At 39.3% G+C, this 20,387-nt stretch overlaps 1 protein-coding gene across 1 annotated transcript; it reads right to left on the bottom strand.

Annotated features, from left to right (window-relative positions):
• Positions 1–3,854: 3,854 nt before the first annotated feature.
• IGFBP3 (insulin like growth factor binding protein 3) lies at positions 3,855–19,962 on the bottom strand. The gene is made up of 4 exons (XM_053961533.1): positions 19,515–19,962; positions 15,068–15,294; positions 12,351–12,470; positions 3,855–6,189 (listed from the first exon to the last, which is right to left on the bottom strand). Exons 1-4 carry the CDS (start codon positions 19,897–19,899, stop codon positions 6,064–6,066), a joined length of 858 nt encoding a protein of 285 aa, XP_053817508.1. The 5' UTR covers positions 19,900–19,962; the 3' UTR covers positions 3,855–6,063.
• Between the last annotated feature and the right edge of the window lie 425 nt (positions 19,963–20,387).

The following is a 20,387-nucleotide window of genomic DNA, read 5'->3' as shown; positions in this document are numbered from 1 at the left end:
TTCCATCAGGGGGAGTGCCTGACCAACAGACACAGCTCTTCTAGCAGAGCCTTTATGCTACAGTTCTGCTATGCTGAGTACAGCATAGGTAGTCTTCCTCTTGCTCTCAGTCTCCTCCAACCTAGACATAAGTTAACAAAAAGCAACCTATTTGTACCTATACTGAAGCTTTTAATTGCATAATTATGCAAATGGTGACAGGTGATTTTTTTCTCTCTCACTGACAGTGCTTTGTAGTTCACCAGGCTGATGTGGAGATACTGAGGTTTTTGGAACAGCATCTTAGTGTGGGATGTCTGTGGAGGCCTAGAGCAAATGGTGGCTAAAATAGTCATAATCTTTCATATTTTTTCTTTGCCTGCAGTTTCTGTTTATTGCTGCTTTGGCAGCTAAGGTATTACCATTTAGCCCCAGCAAAGGAACCGAAAAAGAGGATCAGCAACATATTACTGGTAGTTTGCTAAGAGCAGCTGTAGAAATGTATGGAAGGATCTGAAGACTGAAGGTTGTGTGCAGCGCCCCTGTGATAAAACAATAATCAACTTTACAAGCTCTGTTAGGTCTTTTTAATTGAGTGCAAATTACATAATACATAGCAGACATAGGAAACAAGTTTCACCTTGAATATTCTCGATATGGCATAAGCAGGCAAAAATAGCCTCTGTTCTCCAGTTGTAAGGTGTGAGGGAAATGCACTCTCAACCTGGCTCTTGTAAGCAAGTCCTTCCACTTTTGGAAGGTATTACCACAAATGGCTATGGGAAGCAGTCTTTTCAGTGACATTTTCTTAGAAGCTTTTCAGATTAAGCAATTTTTCTGCATGAAACCTCAGTTTTGTTCTGCAGAGATAATTTTGTTACCTTCCTTTCCATCCCCACTCATGGAGAGAGCAGTGGCGTAAAATTAGCCTTGACAGAGAAAGCCTCTTAAGGAATTTGGATAGGTCAGCAGAAGTGGAAAGCCAGGATGTTTACAGCAGCCGGACATGAATTCTGCAAGGATAAACTGAGATTTGCAGCATTACTCTCTGCTCTTGCTAATACCTGGTCTCCATTTTTTTTTCAGCAGCAAAATTCTGTCTTGAAGTCATTTGCATTTTTTAACATATGTACAGGGTAAAAGCAAAAATAAAGTTTTTTTTCAATGGGATTTTCTCTAAGGCTGGTATATATGCTTCTACTTCTGCAAAATCTGAACTGGAAGAAGTAAATAAAATGAAGAGTTTTAAAACTAAAGCTTGTTCTGATGAAAAACAAATTTGTACTACTTGCCATTTTACTTTTGGGCAAAAATTTTTTTTTGGGCAAAAAATGTTGTAACATCTTCTCAATCAATACATTGCATAATGTTGACAATCGCGCTGGAATTTGGGATACCAAACTGCTACGGATAGGCTTTTAGGCCCATAGGCTCAAAGGATGGTTGAGGTTGGAAGGGATCTCTGGAAGTGACCTGGTGCACTCAAGCAGGACCACCAGGGAATGGTTGCCTGGGACTGTGTCCAGATGGCTTTTGAGTATCTCCAAGGATGGAGACTCCAAGATACCCAGGTCCACTGGACATACCAAAAAGACTTATCTTTTAAAAGTCTTGAACTTATTTTGCATGCTTGCAGATGAAGCCATTACTGATATTGATCACAGAAATCTTGTCCTTGGAATATTCTGATATACTTTTTGGATCTCATTTTTGGATCTCTCAGAAAAAAAAAAAAAAAAAAAAAAAAAAAAAAAAAAAAAAAAAAAAAAAAAAAAAAAAAAGTGGGAGTTGGGAAAAAAAAAGGAATCCTTTGTAATGAGGAAGCAAGTATATTCTTCTTCTTCTGGTAGAAATTAATAGAATTGAGAGATTTCTAAAGGCACAGCCGGACCATAGAGAAAACAGCTACATATATAAACATTTCACTTTGTATACTAATATGCTTTTGTATTCAGGAAAATTGCTCAGCACTTTTCATACTTTAAATAAAATTCCTATTGCTAATATGTGAAATCTCTATGGAGCCATCCTTCCTTACCCAGTTTTAGAGTGACAAGAGATATACAAAGATGATGTCCCAAATAGTTTGAAAAACCACTACTTAAATTTAGGGCTTAGTTCAATAAGGAATTATGCTGTGTAGTATTTCTATGGAATATAGTCAAAAATTAATTGTACGAAAAATTAATTAGTTCCGTGGTTTTGGTATTCATTGAAGCCTCCTTCCCTTGTGCACAAATAGCTAACGCTATGCCCTGAAAGGCAGGCATATCAAAGAGGTGAAAAAGGATATTCTGGGCTACAAAAATTATAGCACAGTAGATCTATTAAAAAAGGGAACTTTTTCAGAGTTTGTAAGATAATAGAGCCCTCTGCAGGCAGCTTTGTATTCTGGTCAATTATAGGGATTTATGCAGCTATTTATCACATTTGCTAAAATAAATACTTACAACATTCATCTGGGCTACATATGGTACCCATGTACTATCTAGAGACAAAACATGCTCAAGAAGAAATCAGCAAGTTTTGCAATACATATTTTGATATTTTATAATACCTTGCCATGCAAATATTTGAGGTGCAAATAATGTTATAAGTTATAAATTTTTTTCTGAGACTTAATATTATCTCAGACCACCTTAGTTTCTTGAAAGACCTTATTAAAAACTAGAAAAAAACTGATGTCCACTTAATAAAGTACTGAAGCTGAAGATAGTGAAGGCACCAAAACATAAGGGATTTTTCTAATGTATTGGTTTAATTTCTGTCACCAAATCCAAAGTTCTCCACTCGCTGCAGTGCTTAGCAGGAATCATTTCTAACCTCTACCTGGAGGTAACTCATCTTCCTCTGAACTGATACTGACCCATACATTTACTTCGTGCTGCCCACATTCTGCTGCTTGGGTGTGGAGCACAAACACATATATTTGTTTGAATTGCAGCCCTTAGCCATGAGAAAAATCTTTGAATGACAAGTACTCCTGTCTATTGAATTGGACCTTTGTCTTCACAGAAATAGGTATGCTAAAAAAAAAAAAAGAAAAAGAAAAAACCACCACTGATTCTTTCACTTCAAAAAAGTTATCTTTTTGGAGAAAGATAATAATGCTATTTTGCATTTCATACCAGTGTCAGCTGACAGGGACATCAGATTGACAATGGCAAATATCCAATACTAGTACAAGCAACTGTGCTTTAAAAAATATTTAAAAGGCAACTTCTGAAAAGGATGCAGCTTTAAGTGACAGGTGAGACTTCATTTCGGGGCTATTTTTAAACACAATTTCTCTTTTAAAGACATCTGTTGGAAGCAAAATAAAACTTATTTACACACATCTTTTTTCTTTCCCCTTATGGCTGTATGTTTTCTCTGTTACATAACTAAAGACTGTTAGTACTGATAAAGGAGCTGAATGCCATTTCTTGAATATTCATGTCACAAATTGCATGCTTAAATCAGGTTTAGCTCCTTGAGATGTAGCTTGTTTGGAGTTTTTTCATAATACATGACTTAATGACCTCTACTAGCCAGCTTCTTCTATATTTATGTGTTTTTAATTGTAGGATAAAACATAAAAAATTAAAATACTTGACAAAATACCCGAATCATCAAGCCTGTTGCAGGCTGTTAAAACACCTTACATACTTGCAAAATGTGCCTTGCAAAACATCTATCACTTTTGAAAAGAAACTGATTTTTGTTTTCAGAAGGCTCACCATATAGTTATTTTTAAAAACAGAGGCAAAATAATAACTCACTTCAATGAATCAAACCCTTATTTTCTTATCTATTATTATATGCCCAAATATTGGTGTATATACAACTTTCTTCTCTCTCTGTGACATTATTTGAAAAGAACTGGTTTAAAACTCTTAAAAAAAATAAAAGCCTAGCATTTATTATTTTGCCAACAAATCTTTGCAGGCATTAGATCCACTTTAGCAATAAAAATATCGCAATAAATCTTCACCTCACAAAGCTTTCTGTAACAATGTGTCAGGAAACCTCTATTAGCCTGGAGTAAACATCATTTCATGTACAATTTTTTTCTTACCATGAGATTATAAAATTTCAGTTTTAATGATGATATGAACTAATTTCATTAGGCAGAAATTGGAAAGATGTGGAGAACACTCATAGTGCCATTCAGCTAATACATTTCAGGATAAGGCTTTAAACATCTGAGTTATGGTGATGGGCTGCTGCAATCCTGGCAAGCTGCATGTCCAAATCCTTCCATGTCAGAGTTTCTAGACATTTGCCTTTGCTGGCAGGAACAAGGATGGTTGTAATTCATGCAGTGGGAGAGGAATGGGCTCCTCAGCACCACAGCCTCTCCTCCATCAACATAATGCCTAGCCCCAGCAGGTGAAAACCCAATGTCCATAGTCTTCATGGAGTTCCCAACCCAACAAGAAATTACAGTGTTGATGGCTTCTTTTTTCTAAAGTGACATCAAACATTTATAGTGAGACATATAAGAATATATATTATATAAATATATAAAATATTTATATAAAATATATAAATAAATACATATACAAAATATGGCATTATTTTTCAGAAAGATGATACATTTCACAGGCCACCCTTCCTTATCCAGATTTCATTGTCATACAGAATTTTTCACAAAGTACATTAAACAATCAACCTCAAAAAATGTTGCCAAAGCTTTCCTTATGTGAAAGCATCACATACCACAACAAAACTGAATCACTTCTCTTCCAAATAAAAAGACATGTAACAACAAGGCAGACAGTGAATTTAACTATTTAAACCCAATGGTTCTTTTTCTATGCTGAGATGCAGGCAAGTGATTTCTACCATAGTCAAAACAAGCAACAATTGTGTGTCGCATAAATGAAACGCATGGGTCTCAACACCCAGGGTCCACAATCTCCCCATCTTGTTGACATTGTTTTCAACAGGAGTTCCTCATACAGAGTAAGTGCTTTGGTAGAATGTACCAAGACAACACAGAATAGATACACCTTTTCAAAATAAATAAGCAAATACAAAGAGTAGTACTGTAATAGCAATTTTTTGTCCACGAATATTCTATATTAGTGTGAGCAGTAAATGGAGGAAATGTAAGCCCTGTTGCACAAACTGAAGCAACGTACAGACAGATGAAAGCTTTACCAAGAGCTTCAGTACGATTGTTATCCTTTTCAGTGGCATAATTCAGTGATGGGCACATTAGAATTATCAATAAAATAATTTAAAGAAAATACTATCTTGACATTTGTAGTTATATCAAATAATAAAACTCAATCCCTTCTGGAAACACTTCCTTTGCTCCAAAAAGTCATTTCTCTTACCTGGAATAGGTCAGTGTGTATGCATAGAGTCTTAAACATATTTGTAAATCATTCCATAACCTTACTTTCTCCTTGCATACACATGTATACACTAGAATTACTGTGTAATATTTGGTATTCACATGTTACATTTAAATAAAGTTTATTAAAAACCAATTATATTAAATACAGACTAACAGAATATTCATAATATATTTTACAGAAAAAAATAGCCATGTCTTTATCTTAGGAATACATTTCTTTAAAAAGTTCTTTGACATTTTTATAAAACTTTTTACCCATGAAGACAAGTTTCCCATCAGACCTGTAAAAAAAGCTTTACCTTTAAATCCATGTGTGTTTTTTGGTTTTGTTTTTCTTTTTAATACTTTTACAAGCTTAACGTCTATAAATTCATTAAAATAAAAAACCCAGTATCTTTTGGGATCAAATTGGTCACTGGCCATTCTTTAAAAAGTCAGTGGAGACTCCCTGATTCCATTCTGAAATGTCTTTTGTTTTTCTCTCTCTGGGTATCAATAGTGCAGGTTTACATGGGAATTCAGAGCTCCCTACACATCCCATAGGAAGCTTGATATGTGTTGGTCGCAGGGTGCAAATGCAGCAGAATCCACAGAGGCTGCAACTCCCCATCTGCTGCAGGAGGCAGATCTTGTTACTCCACACACAGTGCAGTCCCACAGTGTTTGCCCAGCCCCTCCAAGGTCTCTGTTAGGTCCAGTGGCCATGCACAGAAGCCAGAAAAGCTGGTGCCCAGCCCTCATTTGCTTTCCAAGTTATAGCAGTGGACATCTCCTTTTCCCTTCCCATCATACCCAGGAAGTGGCTGTCCATATTTATCCACGCACCAGCAATAACCTCTTTTTCGGCCTTTAGATGGGCGACACTGAAAAATAATAAAAGATCCAGTTAGCATGAATTTTGTTTTCTCCACTTGCAGTATTAGACACAACAGGGATTCCTGCTCCTTTGATACCTGCACTTCAATATCCTGACCATATATGACAGAATCAAACAGAATATTTGTTACCACTACAAAGGATTTCAATAAAAACTTACCTTCTCTTCCCATCAATCCCTCTGGGTCTAACTACTCTATAATAAAGAACTGAGAACTACCAGAAAATTACTCCCTATCATCTTTGGCAGCACAGTTGCCCCGTTTGAATACCATACAACAGTATGGGCTAGTGACTGGGACCCATCTTTAGAAAAAAAATTTAGCAGACATGCTCTACACTAAAGCACAGGTCTGGCAAAGACAACCATTGCAGCAAGAAGCACACTTGGTTTGCATCTGTTTACTGAAAGAAATTCAAAAGTGTAGCTGACACTTATTAACAGATACATAATCCTTCTATAGTGTAGCTATTGCAAAACCTGCTAGGTGGACTAGAACTTTACATGTGTATTTTCCTATTAAAAATTTGTGTATCTACTAGTCTATAACATGTTAGCTTTAAGTTAACTGTTGGAATTCGCCAGCAATGCTGACCAACCTGAAACTATCACAGGCAATAACACTGAACCTCTTTAGAAGCAGCAATGCAGTAAATATGCATTATAAAGTCTACTACACACTAAGTAAGTAATGATCCTCCCAAGCAACTAAGAATGGCAAAAACTAGACTAAAGGAATAACATGCTGCAGGCTGAATTCAGTATGCAACCCTGGACACAGTTACATTACCATGAATCTCTAAGACCTTGCAAGGGTTTTACCCATTCATATCAAGAATCTCACTAGGTTTGCAATGGTCAGCCTTACTGTCAAGACACAGCCTCCCTGTCAGCTCATGTTTTGAGATTTGGCGATACAGAATTTGCTTCAAATGCAAACAAAGGTGGTTGTTTACTCAGGACGTACTCACAAAAGAAGCAGTGACACAAACACACCCAATTTCCTGTGGTTTTGTCTGTTGCATTGCCAATATGAAGGAAGATTGGCTGGACTGGTGCTACTTATGTCCCTCAACACTGTCAAGTCTATTATTCAAACAGAGCAATTGTTGCCCCTGAGATCACATTCAGAGTAATTAAAGTTTTCAGAAGTTCAGGCTGGTACAATCTGGCAAACTTCACCACTATCTCTTTACTTCTTGCTCTCCAGAGGCTCATAGGCATGGCCCAATGTCTTAGGAGGCCATGGCAGTGGCTCACATAAGTGCCTTTTCCATGTGCAGGTACACAAGAAAACATGAAGCAAGTGTTGGCTTTCACACGCTGCTCGTAGTGACTGATCCTTTCCATGTTTAGTTTAGTATCTCAGGTGAGAGTGCTATCTTGGACAGAATTAGAGAGTTCTGGAATACACAACATTTTGGGACAGCCTGCACTAGCACACTGGCCCATGGGCCAATTAATTTGTGGCAGAATGGAGTAGCGGAGACAGTCTTCACTAAAACCTTGCAAAAGAGAGATGGAAGCAGCTCACACATTAGGTACAAATTTTTCAAACAAGTCACTATCTTGTTTATTTTATTTTACTGTAAATTAAGTAATGTTATTCAGCATAACTGCAAATTAATCCACCGTTCTGATATATTATTGAGTAAAAAGCCCAATGCAGAAATAATGCAATGTCTTATTTTCTACAAATTTGCAGTCCTTCTGCATTAGCCCTATGAAAATGGACAGCAGCAGGATGACAAGGTCCAGCTTAACATACATATCAGCTTAGTTTTAGAAGAGGGTAAAGAAGTTCAAACCTACTGAGAGAACAGCTACATTAATAACTCACTGAACTAAATGGTTACCTGTACTTCAGTTCTTATCTATTACTACATCTTTAAACATAAGTCCTAAAAATTATATTTATTGTCTCAAAAGCCTGACTAGAATTTACATGTATTCTCCAGGATTTCCATGGATGACTGCTCAATGTCCACTGATGTCAATGGAAATTTTTCTTCAGTTTTGGTGGTGAATAGACTGGATTCTAGCTTAAGTATTATTAACATTTAATGACTTAAATTCTTCATGCTCAAAACAGAGGAATTAATAACAGCATTTGCATAATTGAATTTTAAAAAAAGGAAACAGAGCCAGCACTTCTAGAGTTGTTTTCCCAACAAAGTAGGCACAGATGAAGTCCAAAGAGCATAGGGCTTCTGGCTGCCAGGCTGGTGCTCTGGCAATGAAACTACATTTCTGCTAATAATAGTAACATAGCCTCCCCTTTTAGAAGTACTATACGAAGTATATTACACAACTCTCACTGATTTGTAGGCTTGCATCACTCTCAAAACAAATGATCAATTAAAGTTCTCATGTTGTTGGAGGTTTTGATTGCTTTTAACAGTTGCACAATCAATTTTCAGAAGTAATTTCTACATGCAGTTAATCTGCAGAAACACCTTCCCTAGTAATATTTTTTATTACTTTAAAAACTTTTTTATTATTTTAAAGCAAAACCCTTAGATCATTCTACAGCTGAAATAACACTCTATGAGAAAACAACTTACCTTTCCCAAGTGTTTTTTTCCTACCCACTCAGATATGCTGTCAATAGTAAAGCACTTCTGATTAAAAAGTGATGCTTTTATCCTGAAACAGCCAACACTGTACAGAAGTGGTAAACAGGTCATATGGAAAAACATACATATCTAAATATTTGCTCTTATGAATTTTGTAATCCACATACATTTCTAGGCTCTGCCTAGCTATTCTGTATGACTTCCTAAGTTTAAAAAGTTGGAAAACTGCCCAAGCAGTGGAAAATAATTACTTCTGATAGAAACACCAGCTGCCATCTTCCATGCCACCTGCTCCTCTCCCTTCCACAAAGAAATACGACAGAAGCATTTATGGGGCACAGCAAAGCATATAGTATCCCACTGAATTCCTGGTCAGTCCAGAGGGCTCCATGGAGCTACAACCATGGTCTTCAGGAACAGACTGCAGACAACATTGACATATAGCTCAGGCTGTTCTGGCTCCTGTCAAGCGCAGCTCTGTTTTCAGTGGAACAATGTCAGCTCACATTTAGGTGAGTATCTGGCTCCAGTATACATACATGGGGCAATTCTAGTAATTGCCACATATAATAATTCTAATTTCATCAAAACCTTTTTTCCATGCTTGGGGTAGGAATGTACTTGTATCAATTCATTATGCATAAATATACCTATATAGCACAATTGAACAGTACAACCTTACATGTCAGATTAAGACAAAGAATTATAAATTTTAACAGGTCTGATTTTATATATTAAAAAAAAGTATGAAATATTTTTCATATGATACGCTGACACAAATTTATGTTCTTAGAAGTGTTTCACAGATGCAAGTTATTCTTCATGGTTGTTCCTGAAAAGTCAATTTCTACAAATGTCACGAAAAATAAGTCCTTACAATTTGGCTGGAAGATCAGATGACCAGTAAGGCAGAATATGAGAGTGCCTCCTGAATGAGTTTTAATGGTGCCAGCATGATCATAACTTATTAGATTCCTACAATCCCAAACCTACTACATTCTTATCCTAGACAGTGGTTTTGGCAATTGTTTCTAGAATTCAAAATGCCTAGCTTACAGTAATTTTTTAATGTATTTACTGTCTACTCCTTAACCTACTATTCTGAATTTTGTGACAATAGAATATAATTCAATTACAGATTGAACATAGCTAATAATGGCATGAAGGGAATTAATAAAACAGCATAGCATTCTGTTAATGAGATTAGACACCTGCTCACAGTATCTAAAATATCAGACCTACACGTTGATGCTTCAAAAAAAAAACCAAACAATTGTCACAACTCCTTGTAGACCAGTTAATTTGATCTGGACAGGACTCACACACTCCTCAAATGGATATTTTTTTCCTAGGAGTTAATTCTATGAGGGCAACTATTATTTTTGGTTTGTATTTTGTTGGTGAGAGAAGCAGGCTTCCTCTGTAAGTCCCATCTCTGAGGCTTGTTCCCAGGATTGATCAAGGTTCATTTACAGAATCAGCAACCCAAGTGAATTTCATGTAGAATGTTTACTCACATGAACTCCCTTTGTGGACATCTCCTGCAAGACCCTGAGTCATCTCGAAGTACCATTGAAACTACTGGACCTGTGTAAATTGGCACAATGCTTGACAAGGCTAGCTAGGCATGAAGGTGTCCCTTCATTCTCTATGTATGCTAACTGGATGGGCTATTGCACATAATGCAGGAACATTTCCTAAAGAAATTTTAGAAGTTTCCAGGCAGCACAGACAATACACAGAGGACAGAAGTGTCTATTTGCTTTGTACCAACACATTATTTCCAAAAATCAGCTTCTAGGAACAAATACTAGGTAAGATTTTTATCTGTCTTTCCTATTTTTTTCTTTGTATTGTTTTTTTTTTTTTTTTTCCCTTGGTGACAGAACTATGACTGTACTTTAAAGTACAGTCCTCCTAAAGTAAGCTACTTTAATACGTGCTTACTGTGGATCTGATTTACTACACACAATGCCAGAGATTACTTGCAAACCACCACATTTTTGCAGAAAAAGCAAAAACCTTAGAGTCTGAAGAAAGATGAAAGGAAGATCTACTAAAAAAAGTAAATACAGTCTTCTGCAGTCTTCTATAATATATAGAGAAGGAAAAGGGCTACGGCACACTTGAGTGCCTTGAATACAGTCGAATGATCTGCTGCTCTAAAGCAGCTAACAAAACACTTTTATGACACAGGCACAAACCACAGTCCTAGTTTCACTCTGCATAAAAGCCCAATGCATTTTCTGAAAACAAGCAGCTTGAGATGTGAGCATTGCCCTCTGCTAGTTTACACAACATGGCTGATGCAGGCTTCTCAAAGCTCCAGGCAACAAAAAGAAACTTCCCCTGCTTGGGAGTTGCCACCACCTGCTCAGGAAAAGCTGGGAAGCATAGAAAAGCTCAGCAGCATATACCAGAGGTCAAATAGCACTGTCAATGCTGGACTGATGGCAAAAAGGAAGGCTGGAAATCTCACCCCTGTTATAAATGTTCCACCTGAGACTGACAGCTTATTGCAGAGCTCCATGGAATACTAGAAAAGGAAAGACTGTTTCTAAAAAAGCTGAAAGCCAAAAAATGGAGAGAAACCTAAATAAGGTGGCCTAGTCAGAGGCTGACCTCTCACTTCCAACCAATGAACTGCATTAGTTAGCAACAGAGAGTCAATCATTCCTTTGGTTACCAGAGATAGAGAGGCTGATTTGTGTTAACCTGAAGGGAAAGACATAATGGTCCACAAACAAAATCTGTCCTTGAGAAAAGTCTTAAAGAAATCTTTGAATTCAGGAAATTTTGGAATTATACCAAGAAATATATATTGGGAGGCAGGCCACTAACTAAACACTGAAATTAGATGGGATGTGCACACTAAACAAAGAACCTGACACATCTTGCACCTCCCCAAGTTCTGAACAAGTTTCAATGGCAGCACTGAACGGAGTATGCTGCCATAGCTCAGTCCAACACAACTAAAGCATAAATCCCACAGTTTTGGTTGGCATTTGTCAAGAAAGGTCACAACTCCAGAACCAGAAAGGGCTGACAAGCCATCCTTGCTGCACAGTAACTACTGGAAGTATCATTTTCACTATAACATGACTTGGATTTTGGAAACGATCTGTGTAGCACATAAAGGACAGATACATACCTTTCTCAAGATGCTTTATGTAATATGATCCAGTGTAGGTCTTCTAGGAACTCTTAAGCAGCTATTTACAATTCAAAGCATTGATCTGTTGGAGTCATATGGTGACCGCAACATTAGCTCTGTGGGTTATTGTAGAGGCACTGCTTTTTTTAAACCAAGGGGCATTAGTATCTAGGACACCAGTCAACCCATGTGTGATTAGGTATGGAGTTTCTCAAATGAATCTGTTGTCATGATCCACAAAAAATAAAAATATTATCCCCACTTGACAAGGTTCACTATCGGATCAGGTCCTAAAACTGAAAATTAACTAGTTCCTCTGCAAAATTATACATAATGCACCTTGCTGGCAAGATCCTTCAACAAAGATGCAGAAAAGGTGAAATGCGTTAATTAAAATGATAAAAACTCTGTACTTACTTGCTTTTTCTTGTAAAATCCCTTCTTGTCACAATTTGGAATATGAAAGCCCCTGGGACTCAAGACATTCAGTATCTTTAGGTGGTTTAAAGTGTCTTCCATTTCTCTACGACATGGACCCTGTTAACAAGCATGTTTTAGAAAACACAGATGAAACTTCACTCCCAAATTCCATCTTTCACTCAAGAGTTAATAAATCTTTAAAGGGCAAAAGAAAGTGCAAAGAAATCACAAATCCAAACAAATCCACTAAAACAAAGATATGGCTGAATATGTCAAAAGCAGATCATTCATAATAAAAAACTTCTGACTTTCTGCTCTATTCAAGATAAATTGATTTCTAAAGATTGGAGGCATTATGCTATGTTGAGGCACATATTAGCATTTCCATTTGAAATCACAGTCACAAATAGCCTTTGGGAAGGCTTAACCAGTATGTAAATCAGTCACATAAAACACAACTTAAGTTTGGAAAAGCTTGCCTTGCACCACGTGGGAAAAGAAGAAAGTAGGCCACTGGAAATACATTACGGGATAGGCCTTCCCCAGTGACATTTGACTTTTTGTGATTCTGCTGGATTTGGAAGCTTAAATTAAATTGATTCAATTGAAAATAAGTGGTTTGGCAAAATGTATATATAAAATACCTCAACTTGGACAACAATTCCCAATTTCAACTGAATCAAATAGATGCAGTCACACAGAGGATCAGTTGCACACAGAAGTCTCATTAGATAAGTATGTAAATTTTTTCCTCTCTTTCTTCATCTGCAAAAGGCTGAAAACAAGGTAGTGAGGATTAGCTCTAGGACAATGAGCCAAAAAGAGCTTCCAGAAGCACTTCTAAGAGAATGTCTCAAACACCAACTAGTTTTATCTCATGGCAGCCCTCCAGGGTAGGGAGAGTAAAGCATGATGAGCCCCACTTTGAAGTCAGAAAATCAAGAGCAGAGAGCTTCACATTTTGCCAGTGGCCAAGAAGGCAGTCAGTGACAGCAGTGGGATCAGGATTCAAGAGTCACAGACTACAAACTTTGTGCTTAGCTACACTCCTATCTGGGTATATCACTGACTTGCACCACCAGCCCACTTCTTCAGCAGAGACATGAAAAGATTTCTTTGCATGGTTTCATGGTTTAAAAATATTTAAGTTGCTATACTGACACAAAAACTCATTTGGTGCTGTTTTTAATTAGTGAAGTAATGACATTCACACTTTCAAGTGGTAATATTAATAGTTTGTTCATGTAAAGGACCTTTTAATGTGAGTGTCTGAGAGCATACAATCTCCATAGTACTGCTGGAGATTAAAATGGTGTTTTTTGGTCAGTAAAGACCTTCCTTGTTGCCTCCACGTTTTCTTTCTGAACTGGTCTCACAAGTTCTAAGCATGGGCTTTAAATGGCTTCTCTCACTGCTCAAATGCACTGACTGCAGGTGACAGACATTCAGAAATTTGATCCCAAATTAGGCCTACAAAAACATCAACAGATTTAATTTTTTTTTATTTTGAAGCAAGCTTCCAAAGTCAGCCAGACCAGTATCAAAAGCTAACATGCAGACACAGCTAGAAGAGCATTTGCTGACAAAGGCACCTGTCCCTGATGGACTTATTTCAAGTTCTTAAAGACACCAACAGCCTTGGTAAACTGGTATACCTTTGCTCATGGACCCAACTATCACTACTCATCCTAGTTAAGAATCTATTTCCTCAAGCAACCAACTTTCATTCTTTTAGTGATGGCACTTTTACTTCACATTTTTGGGAGGAGGACACACTGGAAGGCAGATACTGAAGTAATATAACTAGATGGCTGGACATCAGTGACAAACTTAAAATGAAGGTATTCTTGGAAGCCACACTCTCTTCAGGCAGAGGTTTTCACCCCATACAAGTTTCAAAACCTTCTTTTGAAAATGAGAGGCCACATCTGCTTTTACCATGCATGTTTTGATAAAATGCCAAAGAATATCTAGATGCATTTTTCAAGCCATCTGGCCGAAGGCACAGGTTATCACTTGGATGTCCAGGAAGAGAATTATTCTTGCCCTCAGATTAACCACACTCCGACTGCCCTGCAAATTCACTGGGCACAGTCAGTAGGAAGCAATGGCAGCTCATGTGACCACAAGACTCTGCATTTAGGCAGTAGCACCTACAGCAACTGCAAGTGGAGGTGATGCTCAGCATGACGTACAGTGACTGACTAGTGAAGACCCTAATCCTCAGCTCAGCCTAAATTTCTCTCCCTTAATTTGCACCAGGCAACGCATGAACACAGTGCCACTACACTCAACGTGAAACATCTTTTTATAATTGAATTGCAATTCAATTATACTGTTTGCAACCAAGTTTAATGATGGCACTCCAAGTCCATTCACACAAATGTGTGACAGTTACAGGGAAGAACAAGAACTTTTGGCCTCTAAGAAACTTTAGTGGAAGTCATGCTTGTATTGATGCAAACATCATTACATTAGTCCTATGTGTTTCCTGAGCACAATCTTCTTGGCCTGCTGATTGTGTATGCATTTGCAGAGTCAATAGATTTACCAGTTAAAATGCCAGAATGTCCTACAAGGCTGCAACAATTACCACTCTTTAGCTATTTAGTGTAATTATTTATTTTTTCATATGCACAACATGCATATGTATACACACACACATACACATTCACAGCCTGGCAAATGCCCTCCTATTTACAAAAAATACTTACATATTCAGTCTCTTGTTTGGATTCAGAAGAGAAATTCAATGTATCTGTACTCTGTGAATCATATTCGACTTTATAGCGTTGTGAATCTTTGGCTTGCACTTTCCTGATGATATCTATTTTGATGTGTGGTGGATGTGACTTGGAATCTGGCACCCTGTGAGAGTTTGGAATGGCCTGATTTTCGACGCTGCTGGTACTCCTGTCTTCTTCTGAATCACTGAAATTTCCTTCAAAAAGAATAAATGCAGAAGAAACAATGTTACTTGACTGCCAGCTGTGTGTGCAAGGGCATAGAAACATAGAATCACCAAATATCCTGAGCTGGAAGAGACCCACAAGGCTCCTCAAGTCCAATTCCTGGCCCTGCAAAGGACAGCAACAAGAATCAAATCATGTGCCTGACAGTATTGTCCAAATGTTTCTTGAATGCTGTCAGTCTTGCTGGTGAGACCACTTCCCTGCAGAGCCCACCCACCCTCTGAGTGAAGAACCTTTTCTTAATATCTAACCTTTACTTCTCTTGACACAGCACCATGCCATTTCCTCAGACCCTATCACTGGTCACAAGCAAGAAGAGATTAGTGCTTGCCCTTTCTGCTTCCTCTTGTAAGGAAGCTATAGAGCACAATGAAGTCTCTCCTCAATTAACAAGCCACTAGATTAGGCTATGTGTTTAATTTTCCTTTTACAAAATAGCAATATACAAAAAAGATGAGCTATGTAGCATTCTGCATGTGTCAGCATCTTTGTTGACACGCAATGAGTTTTGTATCTGAAGCATTCCCGTGCTCAGCGCGGTCCTGCAAAGTGCCCAGCTGCACCGCCTGTGCAGGCTGTACCCAAGACCGGGAAACCAGCCACGGCGACTGTCCCAGGAACCACGGCCGCGCTGGCCACTGGCCTCTGACTGCCGCTGCAGTGCCGCCCGCCGGCGGCAGGGGGCAGGCCGGAACCGCAGGAGCGAAGCCCGCCGCAACCCCAGCGGCGCCGGGGCGGGGATCCCTCCCCTCCGCTACTGCTGACTTCAACTCCAGATAAACGCGGCCGGCTTCGGGCAGTAATAGGCTGCATTGTGGCTCTGCCTGTCCCAGAGCCGTAATTTTTGTTTGTTTGTTTGTTTGTTTTAACGTTAATACTCTCAACTCTAGCCCGCCGAGTTTCCTGGTTCTAATTAGTCTTTTTTTTTTTTTTTTTTTTTTTTTTTTTTTTTTTTTTTTTTTTTTTTTTTTTTTTTTTTATCCTTACTTTATTCAACACACAGAACAGGGAAGAAAAAGAACAGCACACTTTCATTTCTCTGCTATTAAAATAAAAAAAAAATCTTGGTGTACAAAACACATTTTAAAGGTAATGGACAAAAACCGCCATTCATTCTGTAGTGGTTCCAGGGACAAACACTGTTTTCATCTTGAGCTTCAAAAATATTTTCTCTTTAAACTACCATCCACAAAAAGTAAGGAGAAACAGATTTTTCTAACATATTCCATAAGTTCAGTGTTCCTGTACCTTTCAAGGTATTTTTTATGTTGCATTTCTCTCTGTTAGGAGACTCCTGTAGTGCAACTTAACTACTTGCATTTCCTCCAGAGAATTTTTCCAGTTAAGTTATTCCTAACAGCTAAGTAATAGCTGTATCCCACTAGTTGCTGTCTTAGCTGCTGACCACCTTCTTTTTTTTTTTTTTTTAATGAAATCCTATTGGGAGTGCACAATGATAACATCCAATAAAATTATAAATTGTACTAAAATTATACTTGATGACTCACTAAAAAAAAATAAACTTGAGAAATTCAGTGCTAAAAGTCCATGGTCATATAGTTTGTTGATGCGAAATATTTCTACACAAGGAGCACAGTGGCACTGCCAATACACAGGAATGGGAGAAGGAACATAGGAAGAGAGTTCTGAGTTAATATTTTGGTACTGGCGGTTTTAGCGCAGCCGCTGCTGGCAATGGACTTAATTGACCAGGAAAATTCAAATCACAGTGCAAATGGATTAATGAAGTTTAAGTCCTAAGTCCAAATTTCCTGGCTTTTGTGGGTTTAACTCAGACTCTCAGCGGTATTTGAACATATTTTTGGTGGTTTAGTGTCCTGCTCTGAAACAGTAGTATTTTCCTCCCACATTCTCAATGAAATTTGAAGAAATGAGCCAATAAAATATTATAAACCTGAATCTAGGTTTTCTGCAGTCAGTCCTAATTGGTTCATTAGTCTTTCTCTTCTACCAAAAACAAGTAGAAAATATTCTTAACATGCATTGAGTATCCATGACCATGTCTGATCACTTCAGTTCAGAGAGGCCACCATAGTTCAACAGTACTTCTTACACTTCAGATTAAAATGGTCATATTGACACATTTCAAACTGTAAAGCATATTTTATTAACTCAGTTTCACAAAACTTGGTGCCATGCTAGCTTTACATCCTCATAAGAGAAACAGAACTGCCATGAGAGTTACTTATTCTCTTTTTATTTTTAAGAGATTAAAAGGGTTGCAAATGCACGCTACTATTTAACAGTTTTGTATAAAAAAAAAAAGTAACTGGAGAGTCAGTGTCCTACTACAGTTTCTGTTATAATGTTACTGTAATATACTCTACCCTATACCAACTTCTAGCAACTTCCATGAACTAGGAAGGACCAGCAGAATAGCATGTGATGCAGGACCTAGCTGCATGTAAAGGAAATGATGTAAACCTGCTCAGAGAGGTGTATACCAGGGAGTGTTGGCTTGAGAGCTGGGAGTGGAGTCGTCCTCATGAGGAAGTAGGTACTCTGTGTCATATAGGTTCTGGGTACTTCTTCCTTCTTGCACACCAGATTTGCAAGCTTCACTCCTTGAATGTGAACTGTAAGGGTCCTGCTATGCACTTTTTAAGGAATCAAAATTTCTACTGATCTCAAAATCGGAGTTCTCCCTCAGCCAAGAATGCAGAAGTAAAAATCCATCTGAAAATTGAAAGATTTTCAGCTAAGTGCAACTCTGTCTTTCCCTTTCTCCTTCTCTAACAGTCACTGTTGAAAGCACTACCCCTAGATTAAATGCCACCAACTAAGTACCAAGGAGACGCTTCTTGTTTCCAGTGTTACTCCAGTGATGAACAGGATGAGCCAAACTCATATTATGAACTAGATGTTCCAAGGAGATTAAAAATTTCAGTTAATACATTCAAACTCTCATTCATATTGTCACAGCTTGGAAGCAGCACATAAATAATTATAATTATAATTATATAATTATAATAAGTCATCTCCTATTATTTTAACAGGCAGTTAACTGGAGCATTGATGCCACTTTCTCAGCTAAGGAATGGCTAGTCAAAGAGTCCCTACAATCTGGCAGAAAATCTTCTGGCTTTTTAAAAATGCAAACAGTGGAAAGCCTTTTGACACACTTTTCTATTAAATAAATGTTAACATACTTGCTGTTGGTTAGCAAAGAGTTTAATTAAATGCTTGCATAGAGGGACTGTGCTTTCTCGATCTGAATCCCAAGTTTCCCTGTTTTAAGTTTTAAAATGTGCATGCTAACAGAACTTTTTCCAACCGTCCCTTCCTTTTCAAACAAAAGCCGTTCTGTGAACATCTCACTTACAAGACATGGAAGAGGTACAGGAAATCTTCATTTGACCAAGGATTTATTTGCAGTACAAAGAAGCAACGTGCTCTTAAACACTGTTGTGCAAACGCTTTGTTCTGAATAACCACTTTTCCAGGACAAAGAGATATTTAAATTTGTCTTTTGCTTTTTTTTTTTTGTCTTTTCCTCTCTGTGGGTAAGACTTTCCTGACTTACCCACGCTGCACTGCAGCAGTTAGACCCCAATCTCTCGAGGTTTTTGCTCACTCTCTTTCCAGGTACAGCGGGGACAAACGAGGAAGATTACACCCTCTCTCTCTCTCCATCCAGGCTCTGTAGCCTGCCAGCCCCATGCACCCGCAGAAGCCTCCTCCCCTCTCTTTTGTTTTTCTTAAAAAAAAAAAAAAAAAAAAAAAGTAGCTCTGCCTCTTTTGCGAGGACCTATTTCTCAGCATCGGTGTTAAAGAAAACCAGTATATACATAAATAAGGTGGAAGAGGTAAATTGTCCTTTCCTTCGGCCAAAGCACGCCTCCTTCAAAACGATCCAAGCTCGGCTACGTGGCTACTGGCAGAGCCCCCCGCCCACGGGCCGGCATCAGGCGGGCAGCGAGCGAGGGCCGTTTCTGGAGACAGAGCTCTGCCGCGAGCTTGCCCACGCCTCCCTGCTCGTGCTGCTCCCTTTGTAACTTAAAACAAAAGAAAGCGACACACAGAAAACAAAAAAAAAAAACCATCACCAAAACAAAACAAAAACGCACAAACAAAATAAAGAAACAGCCCAGCAAGAAAGCAGCTAAGAGGGAAAGCGGCGCGCAGCAAAGCCACCCCTTCGCTTCCCACCCCGGCCGCAGCCCCTTACCTGCAGCATGCGGTCCCGGCAGCAGGAAGGCCCGCAGCTTGCTGCCCGCCGTAGCGTTGGTGCAGAGCCCGCGGCCCTCGAGCAGCGCCTGCAGCGGCCGCGCCTCTTCCCGCCGCGGCTGGCAGCTGAGCCCCACGCCGCAGCTTTCCGTGTAGATGCCGCAGGGCTGCCCCGGGCGCAGGGCGCAGGTGAGGCAGCAGCCGCAGCCCGGCTCCCGCACCCGTTCGGCGCAGTCGGGCTGTAGGGGCTTGCACTGCTGCAGCGCCCGCGCGTCGCAAGGCTCGCAGCGGACCACCGGCCCCGCCAGCGCCGCCGCCGCCCGCCGGACCAGCAGCGCTAGCGCCGCCGCCGCCACTGCCCACAGCACGCCGGGCCGCGGCACCATGGCAACCGGCGGAGAGGGCCGCCGGGAGCCGCCCCCGCGCACCCCGGGCGGGCCCGGGACGGGCAGAGTCCCGCGGGCGCTCACACGCCGCTGCGGGCGGAGGGAACGGAGCGGCGGAGGCCGAGCCGCGGGGCTGGGAGCCGCCGGCCGCTTGCAAGACTGCTGGCGTGAGGAGGCGGGAAGCCGCGCTGCTGGCACTCGCACGCCGGCCCTCTCTGCAGTCGCTTGCCCGTAGTCACATCAAGGCAGCAAAAACTCGCTAGCAACAAAAGCAACTTTTTCCTTTTCTTCTCCCCCTTCCTCCCTGCAGAGCGCCTGAATTACTTGGCTCGACAGTAACTTTACTATTTTTTTGTCACACACAACACTCAGAAAAAAAAGAAAAAAAACCCAAACTTTGCAAAACTTATATTAAAAACAAACAAACAAACAAACAAAAAAAAAAAAACCAAAAAAAAAAAAAAAAAAAAAAAAAAAAACAACACAAG

The sequence above is a fragment of the Vidua chalybeata genome, chromosome 1, assembly GCF_026979565.1.
Source record: "Vidua chalybeata isolate OUT-0048 chromosome 1, bVidCha1 merged haplotype, whole genome shotgun sequence".
Lineage (NCBI taxonomy): Eukaryota > Metazoa > Chordata > Aves > Passeriformes > Viduidae > Vidua > Vidua chalybeata.
Note: the sequence above shows the minus strand (reverse complement) of the source record. Positions and strands in the feature narration are given on the sequence as shown.

Bases quoted from the DNA above. Each gene is read 5' to 3' on its own strand.
- IGFBP3 (XM_053961533.1), bottom strand. From the start codon at position 19,899: ATGGTGCCGCGGCCCGGCGTGCTGTGGGCAGTGGCGGCGGCGGCGCTA. The intron at 15,295-19,514 runs GTAAGGGGCTGC...TTCTTTTTGAAG, and splicing joins GCCGGGACCGCATGCTGCAG to GAAATTTCAGTGATTCAGAA. The intron at 6,190-12,350 runs GTAAGTACAGAG...ATTATTTTTCAG, and splicing joins GATTTTACAAGAAAAAGCAA to TGTCGCCCATCTAAAGGCCG.